At 40.3% G+C, this 17106-nt stretch overlaps 3 protein-coding genes across 10 annotated transcripts in view; 2 read left to right on the top strand and 1 right to left on the bottom strand.

The window, feature by feature from the left end:
* Positions 1 to 7093, top strand: part of LOC114786748 (protein phosphatase 1 regulatory subunit 29-like) — a 73120-nt gene extending 66027 nt beyond the window's left edge. For all 7 annotated transcript variants that reach the window (XM_028974155.1, XM_028974154.1, XM_028974157.1 and 4 more), the window contains one exon: positions 805 to 7093. In XM_028974155.1, coding sequence (XP_028829988.1) covers positions 1072 to 3750 — 2679 coding nt within the window. In that variant the 5' untranslated portion in view covers positions 805 to 1071 and the 3' untranslated portion in view covers positions 3751 to 7093. The remainder of the gene's footprint in view (positions 1 to 804) is intronic.
* Positions 7094 to 10085: 2992 nt separating this feature from the next.
* Positions 10086 to 13703, top strand: lgals2b (lectin, galactoside-binding, soluble, 2b). 2 transcript variants are annotated; one of them, XM_028974057.1, is made up of 4 exons: positions 10086 to 11068; positions 12712 to 12791; positions 12955 to 13126; positions 13557 to 13703. In XM_028974057.1, exons 2-4 carry the CDS (start codon positions 12712 to 12714, stop codon positions 13701 to 13703), a joined length of 399 nt encoding a protein of 132 aa, XP_028829890.1. In that variant the 5' UTR covers positions 10086 to 11068. The 2 variants fall into 2 exon arrangements, with proteins under 2 accessions (XP_028829890.1, XP_028829892.1); XM_028974059.1 differs by lacking the exon at positions 10086 to 11068 and adding an exon at positions 11868 to 11942.
* A 1800-nt stretch (positions 13704 to 15503) lies between these two features.
* Positions 15504 to 16607, bottom strand: uts2r4 (urotensin-2 receptor 4). The gene has a single exon (XM_028971039.1). The coding sequence runs from the start codon at positions 16605 to 16607 to the stop codon at positions 15504 to 15506; it is 1104 nt and encodes a 367-aa protein (XP_028826872.1).
* Between the last annotated feature and the right edge of the window lie 499 nt (positions 16608 to 17106).

The following is a 17106-nucleotide window of genomic DNA, read 5'->3' on the forward strand; positions in this document are numbered from 1 at the left end:
ATGTAAATTAAAAAAAATAAATGTAAATTTAAATGTAAATCGTGTTTCCTCGAACAGATGCAGTGAAGTACCTTTTATTCTATAGCAAACAACAAGTCCTGGTTATGAAAAGAGATCTTCACCCTTCATTGTGTAGTTTTTGCTTATTTTTTGTAAACACCTTCCTTGTTGCTTTGGGTGCCATTACATTGAACATGGCTTTATCGAGAAATGCTTAAACATCATTCAGTTAACCAGTAATCCAGTGTGTGTTAGTGCCGCTCTCTTATTGACATCTCAATTTCATATGCTTGAGTTGCCTAGACTTTAAATATTTGTGATTGGTAGTCATTACTTATAAGCCTTCAATCTAGTTTAATATAGCTATAGAGCTATTAGCTTATCATAGTTAAGTTTAATCAAATTAAATTAAATAAATGTTAATTGGTTAGGACATGCTGTTTAAGGAGGTCTTTACATTCCTTCTACATTTAAACCTTCTGTTGTCAGCACTTTCAATTCAGTCGGTAAGACACTCGCCTATGAACCAGAAGACCCAGGTTCAAACCCCACTTACTACCATTGTGCCCCTGAGCAAGACACTTAACCCTGGGTGTCTCCAGGGCGACTGTCCTTGTATCTACTGATTGTAAGTTGCCCTGGATAATTTGCTCTGCTAAATGCTATAAATGTAAATGTAGCTCATATCTATAGTGTCTGTAGCAGACTATCTGTCAGTTTCAGTGGAATGTCATGGAAATCTTTATTCATCTGATGCAATCATATTCCTCATTCTTTCTTTTCCTGTGTGTTTCTGCCATGTAGGTGTTCCAGCAGTCAGAGCATCATCAAAAAAGCATTGTCATACACTGAAGACAGAGCCTGGTGATTTCCAGCCATGACTTGTACAGTACACACCACTGTACCTCTTCAAGTAAAGCCACCTAAAATTGTGCCTGCTAAAATCTGTTTTATCCTGCTGTGAGACATAGTTTTTTCTCTCCGTTCTGGACCTGTTTGTGTCTCATCTTCAGCTTTCCAAAATCTCTGCCCCACTTTGCTAACTCTCAGATTTGTTTGACAACTGCCAGTATGTTTTACCTCTGTAGAGTCTTCTCTTACAGCCTTTTAATCACAGCACTTCCCCTGTTAATTGTTCTCCGGATGCCAGATCTTGTGCATTGTGACTGCTGGCTAATTGAAGGAGACAAAGGCTACGTGTGGCTGGCCATCTGTAGTCAGAACCAGCCTCCGTATGAAACCATTCCTCAGCACATCAACAATACAGTGCATGACCTGCGGTTAAACGAGAATAAGCTCAAGGCCATCTTCTTTACTTCACTGAGCCGCTTTACCAACCTGACCGACCTCAACCTCACAAAAAATGAAATCTCCTATATTGAAGATGGTGCCTTTGCAGGGCAGGCTAACCTGCAAGTGCTGCAACTGGGCTACAATAAACTTTTCAATTTGACAGAAGGGATGCTAAGGGGCCTGGGTCGGCTGCATTGCCTCTTCCTTCAGCACAACCTCCTTGAGGCCATTGCCACGAATGCCTTCTGGGAGTGTCCCAGCCTAAGTAGCGTGGATCTTTCCTCAAACAGACTAGCCAGGCTGGAACCTTCAACCTTTACTGTGCTGGGCAGACTGACGGAGTGCGAATTGGCAGGAAACCCTTTCCACTGTGGTTGTGAACTCTACAGCTTCCTCACATGGCTGGAAGCCTTTAATAATGTCACACACACATACGACCGACTCCAGTGTGAGACCCCGAAGGAGTTTTTTGGTTACCCCCTGCTTAGTCCCAATGCAGGTCACGGCCGTAACGCACGCAACATGCTAGCGTCCATGTGCCGGGATGGAGTGATCATTACAGCGTCCCTGCCTCCTGATTTCATTTCCTCAGGAATAGGACCTGACGACCGGTTAGAAGCAGGCTCCTACCACCAGCCCACTGCCTCCATCTCCCACTCAACCTACAGCCCCAGCCTTAAACTACAAACAGTCACCCTTTCAACAGCTTCGCTGTTGGTCCAGATCCCCAAGCCATACAGCAAGATGTACATTCTGACACAGTACAATCACACCAGTGTGGCTGATGTGATGAACCTCAAGATGAAAACCGAACTTATCACCCTCAAGCACCTGAGTCCTCACACAAACTACACCTTCTGTGTGGCATCCATTCGCAATTCCCAGCGCTACAACCACACCTGCCTGGACTTTGCCACCCGTGCTTCTGGACCCAATACCGTGCTGCACACGCGCTCGACTACCACCCATTACATCATGACCATACTGGGCTGTTTGTTTGGCATGGTCATTGTGCTCGGCCTGGTCTACTTCTTTCTGCGCCGACGCAGGATGCAAGAGGAGATGGAAAAGGCAATCAGCGTGAAGAACACCATCTTAGAAATGCGCTACGGACCCGAGGTCGCAGCAGCTGCAGCCAGCAATCCTTCTATCCTGCAGATGCCCCTGAGCACCACCTCCAGTAAAGGTTTGCTTCTGAGCTCAACAAACACCAGCTCGTCACGGTTGTCTTCCCTTCCACAAGTTTCAAATTTCTCAGAGGCCATGGCCACCAGCAAAGGGAACTACATGGAAGTGAGGACATCTGTCTCCGGGGAGGAGCATGTCAGAGATAGCGGGGAGGCAGCTCGAGGAGCAGAAGATGGAGAGGATGCAGGTGACTCAGATGACAATGGCAGAGGGTCCTCATCAGAGATTTCAACCATTGCTAAGGAAGTGGATAAAGTCAATCAGATCATCAACAATTGCATTGATGCGCTGAAGCTCGATTCAGCAGCCGTGGCAGCTGCAGCCGCAGCTGTGACCACCACAGCAGATGACACTGTGTCACCTCCCTCTGCAGCCATTACAGCTCTGGCCAAAAGGGCAATTCCCCTGTCCCCAGGCATCACTGATACATGTCAGATCATCACTTCTCCAAAAATCCCTTCTCCTGCCCCCCGTCCACTGGTGCTGCCACTTTCTGAGAGACCGGGTATCAGTGGAGGTGGCTTTCTTTCACCCCCGTACAGGGATCCACCCCCTGTGACAGCAGCGCGTCCCTTACAGAGACAACTAAGTGCAGATGCTGCTGGAATCGCGATCGTGTCCCAAAAAACCACTCGTGTATTTAGCCTGGATGTCCCCGATGCTTGTGGCCCAGACTCGAGGAAGTACCCAGAGGTTGAGAGCCCGACAGGCTGTGGGGAAAGCCTAGAGAGGCATTCTGTAGTGTCAGTCCAGAAAAGTGGCATTGGCGGGGGAAGTGGTGGCAGCAGGGCAGGTGGTGGAGGTGGTGAGGGCAGTGGTGGTGGAGGTGGTTGTGGCAGTGTCAGAGAAAGCGGATGTGGGGGCGACACAGGGCAACAGCACCGTCTGGAGGTTCAGCCAGACTACCACTGCTCAGAGCACCGCCACTCCTTCCCTGCCCTGTTTTATGAGGGTGTCACCAACTCCCCCAACCAGAGAGCCTCTTTTCTCAAACCCCTAGCCCAGGGCAAGAGGGACACTGCCTCGTATTCTCAGCTCTCCCCCTGCCACCGAAACTACTCGGGCTACTCGTCCAGCCCTGAGTACTCAGCGGAGAGCACTCTCAAGATCTGGGAACGCTTTCGCCCCTACAGGAAGAGTCCACGGGACGAGGCCTCGTACATCGCGGCAGGCCATGCTCTCCGCAAGAAAGTTCAGTTTGCTAGGGGTGAAGACCTGCATGACATCCTTGACTACTGGAAAGGTGTATCAGCACATCAGAAACTGTGAACTGTATGAGGGAAACTCAAGAAAGGGTGACCATGTTTCAATTCTGTAACAGTCTCTCAAATTGTTTGCTGGCTTATAACAGGCTGAAATGTGGAAGTACAACTGCATCTAAATGCCCGAATCCTTCTCATGTCAAGCTTAGCAATTCTTTAATTTATCAGACAAGAAAATATGGGTATGAATTCAGCATCCTCAGGGCTATGAGTCTGAGTTCAAGCTGAATAATCTGAGACACCTACACACGTTTTAGAAAGTGCCAATCTGTCTTTCTGTGGCCTGCTTTCATCTGCTGTTTTAATTGAGCCACTGCATTGTGCATTGCATTTGCATGAGCAATCAGAACCAGAAGAAAATAAATAAATGTTTCACCTTTACATTTTGAAACCCGTTAGAGTGCTGATTGCATTCATTTGCAGTTTTTGCGCCAGAGAGACAATGTACAAGTGTCATAATGCACGATTGTAGATTTGATTGTAGATTTATTTTTCCTCATGTGGTCCAGCCATTCAGCCCAGGGCGTTCAACGCATTTTACAAAAAAAGACACAACAGTTTTGCAGATTTATTTGTAACTTTGGCCCAAATCTTTCTTTCAGCCGCATGTTGCATTATTTTTTTAAGCTAAGGAAACAGGTTAATGTGCAATGGGCATAAATTCTGTCAGGTTGAGTTAAGTACCATGGGCAAGAGCTTCATTTGTAACTGTAGAATTTTGTAAAGAGCTGGAAGCAGCAACATTGTCGTATGTATGATGCAGCTATACATACGACACTAATGTGTACTCCCTTTCTTATAGTTCATTGTGGAGTGGATAGATGAACCTGCACAAGACACACACACACACTTACGAGTATATGTGTGTATATAAACATAAATATACTGTAGCTGTAAAGGCATGTGCACCTCAAAAATGTAATTTGCTTTCATAACTGAATTTGAAAAGGGTAAATATTCAATATTCTGTATTTACTGAAAAAATTCTTTCCCTTCTTTATCATCAGCCATTAAAATAAATATTTCACATTATGTGATGGGAACATAGCATATATGAACTTTTTAATGAAGCGACCTTTTCCACAATATTAAAATATTTTGCAATACATTACTGTATCTATATATACTTTTTAAAAATGCATTCATAATGATTGATGCACATGAATGAAGGAGAACTCATCTATGTATCCAAAAGTCTGTGAGCACACAACTGAAACATTTTAAACAAAAGACATATGCTTAAGATTCTGTTCTGTTTCAGTCTTGGTCACTAATCATGCTGGCACTTATCACAGGAATTTATTTTTTCAAAAGTATTAATGTACACTTTATATTTCTTTTGTCTGATAATACAATAAATTATAAAATAATGCTTGGGAAAGCGCAAGGGTATTGATCCACTCTGTACATGTTTGCTGGTGAGAACAGAGCCTCACAAATCAGAAGTACAGAGACCGAAAGACCACAGATGAAAGGAGCATGAAAAGATGGATATAATCATTCTACTTTTTTTTTTTTTTTTTACGTTTATTATATTTCCATGTCTGTATTGCTCAAGTGGATGACGTTTCGGTGGCATATGCATGTTCAGCAGTGGCTCTTCCTATGTGTCTGTTCCTGCATGTACCTGTCCTTAATCCGGATCATTTATACACTCTGTATGTTTGATTTATGTAATTATGTAAGGCTTTGGTTGAGTATTTGTATATATTTGAGGTGGTCAGTGGTGATGCTAGATAGGATAAATGAGGTTAGGCATTTCCTGAATTTAGTAGCACTACACGTCTATACATGTTTAATAACTGTAACACTGTAGCATGTTCAGAAAAAAATGTGATGTGTAACTGAGTGTTGAAAATGGAAATGCTTCTGTGTACATCTCTACATGAAACAGTTACTTTGCACTACAGCGTGACTAATTTCAGGTATGCTCTCACTACAGAAACACAAGGTTCAGTGTAAATAGTGGCAGTGGAAAGATTTGAAAGACTGGTGATCACCTTAAACATAATATATGTGTAGCATGATCAAGCACAATGTTTACATTTTTTTAATCTGCGTTTATTATTACCTTTTTGTAAATTCATATACAGTTTAACTCTTCAAAAATATAATTAGTTATAAACTCACAACAGAAAAAAGTACGCAAGTACAAGCAGAGAAAGCTTAGTGGCAGTCAATGTCAAAGGTTCCACTAGGTGGTGCTGTCTGAGAGTGGACAATTTTTTGTGATCTTATTATTCCAGTCCAAAGGCCATCAGAATGATTTAGAACAAATGAGGAATCTCATTTAAGTGTCCATTTAAATCACTGTTGCCACAAAATGTTGATAATATTCAATATTTTTGACCATGCACATTTTTATGTTCAAAATTATATGCTGTTAAAGTTAAAATTCGGTTGACTGCTCTTTTTCAATTCAGTTTTCTTCTGGTTCTGTACCTGAAAGGAGAATTAAATGAAATAAAAACATGAATTTTGTATAAAAATTATTTATTAAATTTTCCCCATTTTTTAAAGCAATCTTGTTTCTCTTTACAGAATGTGTGTGAATGTGTACCAATTATCACAGATATTTTTCATTTTTTGTGTTTTTGGTCGGGGTTGTGCAATGAATTGTATTTAAGACACCAGAACAAACTGTAAATTTCAAAGAAAATTAAATAACACCTTATATTTGCATGATTTCCAGTATTTTTAATGAACAGAAATATATTGTTGTCTGTACTGAGTGGCTGTGCTTAGACAAATCAAAAGCAACCTATATAGAACTAAAATGTTCATGGCATTCTTACAATCTATCAGCTTGCATCCACAGCTTCAGTTATTTTTGTAATTTGAACTGAATATTTTGTGAAGGCCAAGAGAGAGTGCTAAAAGTGTAGTTGTTTCCATCAATCATCTACTTCAAAGCAGTGTGTAGCATAGTGCAATTAGATCAGAAAGCACCCGATCAATGCATTCCATTGGAAATTCTAATGAGGTGGAGAAGAGGTGAATAACACCACACAGCAGTAAAATAATAATTACCCACATACAAAGCGCACCCTAACAGCAGCTTGTATTTAGATTTAGACTGAACTCATAATAATCACTCTGATCAACCATATCATACATGATGTTTCTTTTAGATCTTTATTTGAATGCATACAGATTCTCACACATCAGTTTTCCTAATTCCTGTTCTCCATCCCAATTCAATTCACTAGTCTGTCCATATTGTTTCAAGTGCAGCTAATCCAGATGATCCACGTTTTTCTGTTTAACATGTTCGATGTTCACCCACTTTATGTACTAAAAGATTTATGTACTATTTATATATTTGCAATAAATTTTTTTTGTATTACAAAGTGTCACTGTTTCTCAGTCCAATCAGATCAACTGTGCACACAAACAGAAGAGTACAATATTTAAACACATTATTTCATCATCCACTTCTACTAATAATATTAATAATAAAATGTATAGATTGCATATGTGTTACTATGACTCCATAATGTACTTTTGTTAGCCAAATTTATGTTATAAAATGAACAGCAACAACAGTGTGAGACAAACACAAGCATTTGAAGAAGTACAAACAAACCAACACAAAACAAGTAGTTTAATACATAGCCTTTAAAATGCTGGGAAAAAAGGCATATTTATTATTTTGTCTCTTACGGGGGTGACTTTATAAAACCAGGGGCTTTTTTTTAACTGCTCAAATGAGAGGTGGACTGTAAAAATTCATTCATAAAAACTGAGTGTTGTACATGTTAGATAGGATGTACAACACTGATTAATCATTTAATCAATTATAGAAATATGAACAAATACAAATGTAGCCAAAAAGGCATATTTCACAAAACTACAATGGAAACATTTTTGCATTGTAATATTTAGCAAGGATCACTTATAAGTGTCATGAAGCACGAATAATTAATTGTCCCATATAAGTCCTACTGGTTTTGAATGAGAGCGTTAATTAGTATAGGATGGTAAGTAGACTAGACTTTACACTTGCCTATAAACCAGAAGACCACAAAATCACAGGTTCAAACCCTGGAATCATCACAGATCCCTCACACCCTGGACACAGACTTTTTGACCTGCTGCCCTCTGGCAAAAGATAGTCTGCAGACCAGGACCAGCCAACACAGGAACAGTTTCTTTCCCCTTGCCATCACCCGCCTAAACAGCTGAACTGTCACACACATGACGACTGCATTTTATGTACACTGGTATTATTTTTGTAATCTTTAGATTTTTCCGTATATAAGACATTAGATTATATTGTATATTGTTGTTTTATACTGTTGTGCTTGAAAGACAACACAGAATCAAATTCCTCATTCATAATGCCATAATGGTAAATGCCATAAATTTATATGTAATCAGCATTCTTTTGATGGGTGTTGGGACAGAGGTGTAAGTTGGGAAGGATCCAGGTACCACCAATTTAATCAAAAGAGTCATTAAATAAGAAAAGAATGATGTTGTGGATGCCTGGCATGGCTTATGGTCAAAACCACCAGAGGAAGCTGATTTGTTGTATATAAAATATTTATCAAAAAATCATTTGTACAAACATACAAACTCTATCACTCACTCACTCACTCCATAATTTCTTAATCTATATTCTAGGTCTCAGGTGCCATGATGTGACTTCCAAGTGTATGTGGCCTGCAGAAAGATGTTGCTGCTGAGTATCTGTGTAGACGGCAAAGTGGCTTTTTTGTGAAAACACTGACGTATTAGCCCAATCTCCAACCTGACCTTTAACCCCAAATGCATTCTACATACAGCAATGATAATATGTTTGCGGTCATGCTGCAGCCACTACAAGAAATTCTCTATATGGTGCACATTTCTAATAAAAAGACGAGGCTGGAGAACAACAACATGTTTAACTGAGCGCAGAGGACACCAAACAAGGAGAGCGGGGAGTTACAATGCCCCTTACAGGTGTGGAGGGGGTTAAAACAGTGGTTGGGACGTACTCCAGGTCCCCATGTGGATGACACCATTTCAGATACCACTCCCGTGTGGAAGCAGGTTTTTTAGAAACCGAAAACCCGAAAAAAAGTTTTGGACTGGGCCTGGGATCAGAGTAGGGTCACTGTCTGTTAAGAAGTTGAGCATCCAGCTGCACAGAGAGCTGCTCAGATCCAGGTCCCACAGGTTCTTGCCCAGCCTTGAGGGAACAAACACCATTGCCACATACTGCATGTGTCCCTCTTCTCCAAATATGAGAAGACAGTGCAGTATATCAGGCCTATGGTGTCATCAGCAGCAAATTGCTGGAGGTCTAGTGAATCAGGCAGTGGAGAACAGATAAAGACCCTGGCCAGTCAGTCGAAGCATTTGCTTATAATGCCTGTCAGAGCAAATGGTCACTGGTCAGTGCGTTAGTGATGTTGCTTGTCAGCGTGGTTATGGTTGATGTGGGGCTGAACAAGTGCATGTTCTAGTCAGAGGCACAGCAAAAAAAAATGTTAGGGTGAGAACAAATACATCAAAGATTGAAAATATTAGAAATATGATGTGAATGAATAAGGTACACCAGCATGAAGTTAAGACAGCTGAGCTCTGTCCGACACTAGTAACTCCATCCACTGCCCTGGTTCCCTCTGCCCTCATGACACATGTGCAGTCACTAGTTTACATGTGATGATGTGGCCTATTAATGTTTGTGACCTCATGGTGAGCAACTCCAGTTTGTGAGGAGGTTATGAAATGCGGGCTCCTTATCGCTCTATGTGGCGTCTGCTGCCCTCAGTCAGTCGTCAATGGTGACAATGGTTCTTTGTAAATACAGCCTCATATAATTATTGTAATACAGAGATTGTGATCTCTTGTTTCTACTCCTTTCACCACTATATCATGTCTCTGTATAGGTGTGATCATTTACATTATGACTGTGGCTGTTAGACGTGTATATAACACAGTAGCTGCTTAATCTTTTACTTGGTTTTGCAGTGATTATGGTTTGGAAGTTCCAATTTGAGCATGGAGTGACTGGTGCCTGTTCCATGTATAATAATGCTTGTTTCAGGCAATACATTTCTAACTCAAACTAAAATATCACACTGAGGTTAATGATGATAATGAGGGGATCTGTGTAGGATCAGCAATCAGCCCATCACTTGTCTGTTACCTGTGTGTGACTTGGAAAGTTGTGGTATACACCGCTGTATAAATCGAACCCTGACCATTTTCTCACACTTTTGTGCACATGATACAGATTTTGGTTTGGACTGCTTCAGCATTTTTTAAAAAATAGCTCACATGTATTGTATACACAGTGATTCACTCAACATAAAGTGTCAGTGTCTACATATCGAAGCGTGCTAAAGTTTAAGTTAGGTTATGATCCCTCTTTGATTAAAGTGACTGTCACTGGCCAAAATGAAAGGTCCATCTTAACGTCATCCATTCACTATAAATAAGATCTTGGTACTACAAAAAAAACTGTGTCCTGCCTGTGTGCCATTTTATCGTCAGCTGACATCACCATAGATACCAGGGGGCTTCTGGACTGAATCCAATGTGTTGTCAACTCCCACCTATGAAATCCACCACTGTAATTCTCACCAGTGTGATTACTGTGGGGTGAAAGCTTGTACTGAGAATGTCAAGTTGGCCGCAATCCCCGCAGTGATGTTATTAGAATTGCCAGGATGCCACAAGTTCGCCTTGTCTGTGCCCCATAGATCCAGACTCCAGTCCGGAAATTTAAACTCTCTCTGTCGTGTTTTCCACTAATTATCCTGATCGTGTTCACCTGTGTCTCTGTGGATATGAGCCTGCCATTTATTTTAAAGTTCTTGTCATCTGCTAGTGTAATGCTGCTCTCCATGTAAGTTTTGCAATTATCTGGTTGTAATTTTGGTTGTCTGGCACTTTTAAACTAAAGACGGAGAAGTTTGTCACTTGTGCTTTGTTGCTCTCACCTACGACAACCACACAGTGCTAGTGACAAGTTTTGATTCATATATGGCTTATTTTTGGGTTATAATAAATGAATCTAAAGAGAATACCACATGATTGATGGACAACCCGATAGTTTGTTAGATATAAGTAAAAATGCTATATTTAACAGTTACTTTGCTTCCTGTGAATATGCACTAATATGGAAACTATGGTGAAAATACAGTGCATGTTTGTAGTGGCATTGCCTTTGCCATATTTTGCCCTTGGACCCGAATGAGTCTGTTATCTAGAATGTCACTGGGTGTGTTTGATGTACGAGCTCCTCAGTGGATGAATTACCGTCTCACTCTGTAATATAAGGTTGTGAGGAAGTTGGAAAAGACACAGACTGAAATCCGACAGCAGTCAAGGTGAGTATATTTATTATTGTAGCTTTTTTTCCCCATTTCTTTTTTAAGATCTCCCCCTTAAAAATGCACTTTTTGATGTAGTAGTCTAAAAAACATATTACCTTAATATGAATGTCTACCGTTTTTATTACTGTACATAGTCCATTTTGCAATTTCTACAGATTCCTATGATAGCATAAAATTTGTCTCATTATTTAGATCATTATTTGAGTCACAAAATAATGTGATTCTCACACAACATCATGGTTTATTGCTGATAAAATTTGTGTCTTGCTATTTGGAATTTACATTTATGATGTGTTTTACAGAAGCAATTCGCTGTATAGATGAAACAAAGCTCTTAATATTATTTGATTTTTAATTTAAAGCTCACATAAATGCAGGAATTCACTCTTCCATGGAGGCTTGGCAAATCATTGTCCAGGGATATTTACTTTAGTAAACCGAAAGTCACACACATTACTTCTTGATTGGTTTCTGCAAAGGCAGACGGCATCTTATGTGGTGCCGTGAATACAGTAAATGTAGAGTGATGGCACACATAGAGAAGAGGCGAGAGGTTCGATCTTAATTTAAACAAGAAAGAGAGCTTTTAGGGAATAGTCTGATTCTGCCTAGGCACCTAGATGGAGGAATGAACTTCCTCTTTATTATGTCCGAACAGCTGAGTCACAGATTCTTCAGATTAAAGACCTTCTTCGATTTTTTTTTTTTTTTTAGATATTTTTTTTAAACTCTCTGCATTCATACTGTATTACCTGCCAGCAGTGTTTTTAGTTTGATGGTTTTCATTGACTGGATTAAAGTAAACCTCAATCAGAATCTATTCAGTGGATAAGAGCATCTTCCAAATTCCATTAATGTAAATGAATTCGTAAGTTATAGTGTTGAAGGTTTATGCATATGCACATCTAAATTGTTTACTGTATTCTCCTTGTGTCTGTGAATAAGTTACAGTAGATTCACGCTCAAACTAATTCAGTTGTTCAAATGGTATGAATCGCCTTGTTTTATGGCTTTATGGAGACCTCGTGATGATTGATTTCAACATTTGCTCAATGTGTCGTAAAACAGATGTTCCCTTAATGCTCTTTTTAAAACAAGATTCCTTCCTCATCCTTATAGTTTATTGCCCACCATGAAAACTGCTATTTAGTTTATGATTAACTTTAACCTAGCCTTAAATTATAACCACTGGATGATGTCACCATCCTGCCACACCCATATAGTGGTTGATCCTAGTTAATATGTACCATGAATATATCTCCTGTCTTCTTTTAAAGTGCCACTTTGTACATTAATTCAAACTGCTCCTCTCAGTCAGACATTGAACTAATAGTAAAATAGTACAATGTACAATATAGTTGTGAATTGTGAAACATACAATTACACAATTTACACAATGTTGGGCTGGCATCTGCTGTTCAAACAATAAGTACATTCTTTTTAATCGACTTTATTATATATACATTTTAGGAACCTACACAGTTAAAGGTTTTAGGTATTTAAATAGCTGTTGATTGCATGGATTGCCATATTTATTCACGGCTATAATATTGCCTACATTATGATCAAATTACAATGAGATAAATTTACATTTAGATTTTAATATCTACTACATATGATCTGTACTTCTCTCGCAGATGTTTACAGTAAAGAATATGTCCTTCAAGGCTGGCCGTGAGCTGAAAATCTCAGGCAAGGTTAAATCAAGTCCAGTAAGGTGAGTTAGCCAAGGACAGTAAAAAAAAAAAAAAAAAAAAAAAGAAATGTCATTCTAGTTTGTTTTACACCTTTTTGAGAACCTAAAGAGATTAGTACATATGTAACATTTACCCCTAAACCTTTTCTTAATGAAATAATAGTTTGTTTTTTCTGTTTGCCAGCTTTTCTGTCAACATTGGGCACAATGAAGAAGCTGTAGCCCTACATTTTAGCCCACGTTTTGATGAAAATGGGGATATCAACACTATTGTGTGTAACTCCTTGCAAAGTTGCAGCTGGGGATCAGAGCACAAGGAAGGTTGCTTCCCATTCCAGCCTGATTCAGAGTTTAAGGTAAAAACCTACTCCGGATAAACCTCTTTAGCATTGAACATGGTTTTGTTTTTTGCTTGTTTCCAAGCTCTATACTGCACTGAAATCTATTTTGTTTACTGCCATTCATGTGTGATTTATCAATTTAGATCATAGTGCCTCATTATAGCAACTGTTAGATTATTAATTTAAAGTATAATCATTACACAACAGATCAGCCTTTTGAAATATGTCTTATCTTATTGCACCTTGGCCTTATGCTTAAGGTTTGAAATGTGGTTGAATGAAGGCTGTAAATAACCCCCCATAAAACTTCAGTTGTACCTGGTGTAATCAAGGTGTCTTTGTAATGAAAGGGTGACTCAAACAAAAAAATGGATATGATTTATTTTAATGTATTAAATGAATGTATGTACATGTGTATTAAATGAATGTATGTACATGTGTACAGATCACTATAACCTTCAACAATGATGAATTCTACATCAAACTACCAGATGGCCACATGATGAGCTTCCCTAACCGCTATGGTGATGACTCATTCAAGCACATTCATGTCAATGGAGATGTTAAGATCTACAGCATAAAAATCAAATAAGCAATCATGCCATTTTAAACCAAACATCTGTAAACCAGCTGCACAGACATGCGTGCTTTGTATTGCCACTGTTCCTCACTGAAGAAAAAAATATTTGTATTTGCAATTAAAACCACAGTGAAAACCTATTGTTAAATAAAGTGTTAATAAATCACAAAGATGTATTTAATTTTTTATTCTTTGGTCATGTCATTGAGAAAAACCTAGATGAATATGACATCACAGCAATCTTTCCTCTTGGGCCTGTCCTTCATAAGTAGGGTATACCAGTGTGCATTACAACAAAATGAACATGCACTGTGTACAATTGTGCTAGTGCAAATGTAGCCCTAAAACCAGCCACCTAAAAGCATCCTGCCGGCAGTAATAATAGTTTATTTTTTTACTGTAACCATGTTACATGTGTGTAACTTGGAAAGTTGTGGTATACACCAGAAAGTAGGGCTCTGCCCTGAAGCCACTGTGTAAGTCAAACCCTGTCCCACACCCACCCTTTTCTCACACTTACATGTTTGTGCACGTGATACACATTTTGATTTGGGCTGCTGCAGCATTTTTTTAAAGCTCACATGTATTGTATACACAGTGATGCATTCAACATAAAGTTTCAGTGTGTACATATCAAAGCTTGTTAAGTTTAAGTTAGGTCATGATCCTAACTTAACTGACTGTCACTGACCAAAATGAAAGGTCAGGTCATCAATTTACTATAAATCATATCTTGGTACTACAACAATAAACAGTGTAAATCCTGCCTGTGTGCCATTTTACATCATCAGCTGATGTCACCATAAATACCAGGGGACTACTGGACTGAATCTCATGTGTTGTCAACTCCCACCTACAAAATCCACCACCACTGTAATTCTCACCAGTGTGGTTACTGTGGGGTGAAAGCTTCACTTGCTGAGTGCTGAGCTCACTCATGTCTGCTAAAGGAAAGACGAATCACTTTCTAAGAGGCTGTGAATCTCTTCTCTCCAACTGCATGTCCCTTCTTGATCAAACACTGCAATACATTAGTAATGTTAGAATTATCAACATTAAAGTGGCTTTGTCATTTGTCATTTAGTATAATATAATTTTTTAGCTATATGTTGGAAGAAAGGATAATCTGTGTATTATCATTTATTTATATACATACTAAATATTACCCACACCAGCCCAGATTTACAGTACTATTTGAGAGCAGTTTATGGCAAAAAATACTGAATTTTGTAGGATCTGAGTGCACGGAGAGAACGATAAAAAGGTTGCTGTCTAAACCTAAATAGTTCATGTACTTTCCTTGTGCCATAATAACTGTCCATGAGAGGAAACACATCCTTGCTAACAATTTGCAGAGCAACACAACTGGCCCTTGTCTGAGGCCTGTGGAATGTGTTCATGTGTGAACACATTCCTGCAGAGGCTTGAATGTGCACGCTGGAAATGACTGGTCATGTCTCGGGCATACAAGTGCCTTTTACATTCTTCTGCTGTTGACTATACTAATGTTCACAAAATGCAACTTTTAAACATATTTCTTTAGATAAAATATAACCCACTTGCTAACAAGAGTTAGAAACAAGCTCATGCGGAAATTGGATGACTACATTTCTGTTTCCATAGAAGCACCAACGAACTAAGTGAAGCAAATTAGCAAATTTCCTCACATTAAAGAAATGAAGTCTCTTTGGCTGATGTGCTCCATACACCACACATTTTGAACTATTTTTGGACTTTAAGTGCTCTCTAATGACCCCCTGACTACAAATTCCAAAACCTGTCCTTCCCAAGTTCACAGTTCATCAAAAGAAGCTACATATCCTGCAGGGGAGTAGCTCCTGCTCCTGCCATCGCTGAGGCTGGCTCCGTCCTGCTGGACCCAGTGGACTGGCTCCTCTGGGAAAGGTAGTCTTTGTAGTTTCTGGTAAGCAACGTGTAGAGAAATGGGTTGATGCAGCTGTTGCCGTAGGTCAGACAGGTGACAAAAAAGTTGATGTAGGTGTGGGCTGTCGGCGAAAGCATCCGCAGAGACTCCGGTGAGAAGAGCTTGGCCAGCTGCCACCCCCAGAAAGGCAGGAAGCAGGCCCAGTAGGCAACCACGATGCTGAAGATCATGGCAACCACCTTCTGCTTGAAGGCACGTCGCCGTTGTTTAGCAAAAGATGATGGAGGACAGCCAAAGCCAAGAGCATTGCCCTGGCAACTCCTGCTAGCCAAGTTAGCCTGTACAGTCCAGTAGCGCCATGCTAGTCCTGAATACAATCCAACCATAACCAGGCCAGGAATTAGCATGCTGGAGAAGAAAAGCACGGTGAGGTAAGCACGGAAGGCCTCTGGTGTCCATGTTGGGAAGCATATGCGCTTGACAAGTCCAACTGAACTGGGACGTCCCTCACGTAGACGGATCATGACCATCATGGGGAGTGTGAGCACAAAGGCAGCTAACCATATTCCCAGAACCATCAACCAATGGTTGCGGACATTGGAAGAGCGATGGGCACGGAACGGCCTGGCCACAGCTCGGTAGCGCTCCAGGCTCATGGCTACCAAGACAAAGACACTGGCATGCATGGTGAGCAGGTCCAGACTGAGGAGAAGCCGACAGCCCGTCTCACCAAAAAACCAGTTGTGAGCAAAGTATGTGCAGACGACAAAGGGAATGGTGCCCAGGTACAGCAGGTCGGCCATAGCCAAGTTGAGGATGAAGACATACATTGAGCCAGCACGCCGCAAAGCAGCAGACCTCATCACTAAAAGCGTGTAGATATTTCCAGCCACACCTAGTACACACATAATCAGCAGGGCGATACCCAAGAGCGAGGTGACCCAAATGCCCCCACCTCCACCGCCCGTCCCAGAGGAACTGCCACCTCCACTTAGAGCCTTCCCTGAGCTGATGTTAGATGTTTGGTTCATGGTGCATAAATTTGGTACAGTAGAATGAGGGATGTACTTCTGGCTTCAGAGGTGATCAAACATCCAAACTCTGGCAGAGAGGAAACAGCCATCCAGCCAAGGTCCTTTTACGTAAAAAATAAAAAAAGAGCATGTAGAACAATGGTGTCTCTGGCAGGATTGAGTTTTAATCTTCCTTCGACTGCAGAAAAAAATTCTCAAAATTATTTTCCATAAAGGTTTCTCCATAGGCATGAGCAGATCTTCTAGAGCAAAGGAGGTGTCCTTATCTTCTCCTGAGTTCTTATAAAGCCGCTGATGTTTCTTTTCTCTGCTCTCTTGCTGTCGCTCCCCCTTTCCCCCTTGACTCTTTGTCATATAGGTGCGACTCTGCATAGCTCGTGCAGATTTATGAGATGCTCCCTTTGGTTCTATTCCAAAGTAGTTTTGTGCAGTCAGAAAATTCTATTTGTCATTATTTGTAGGATTGAGGATATTAAACCTCTTCATAATAAGTAAT

This window comes from Denticeps clupeoides, chromosome 3 (genome assembly GCF_900700375.1).
Source record: "Denticeps clupeoides chromosome 3, fDenClu1.1, whole genome shotgun sequence".
NCBI classification, from domain to species: domain Eukaryota; kingdom Metazoa; phylum Chordata; class Actinopteri; order Clupeiformes; family Denticipitidae; genus Denticeps; species Denticeps clupeoides.

Coding starts and splice junctions, on each gene's coding strand:
- lgals2b (XM_028974057.1), top strand. CDS start 12,712: ATGTTTACAGTAAAGAATATGTCCTTCAAGGCTGGCCGTGAGCTGAAA. Junction 12,792..12,954: donor GTTAAATCAAGTCCAGTAAG/GTGAGTTAGCCA, acceptor TCTGTTTGCCAG/CTTTTCTGTCAACATTGGGC. Junction 13,127..13,556: donor AGCCTGATTCAGAGTTTAAG/GTAAAAACCTAC, acceptor ACATGTGTACAG/ATCACTATAACCTTCAACAA.
- uts2r4 (XM_028971039.1), bottom strand. CDS start 16,607: ATGAACCAAACATCTAACATCAGCTCAGGGAAGGCTCTAAGTGGAGGT.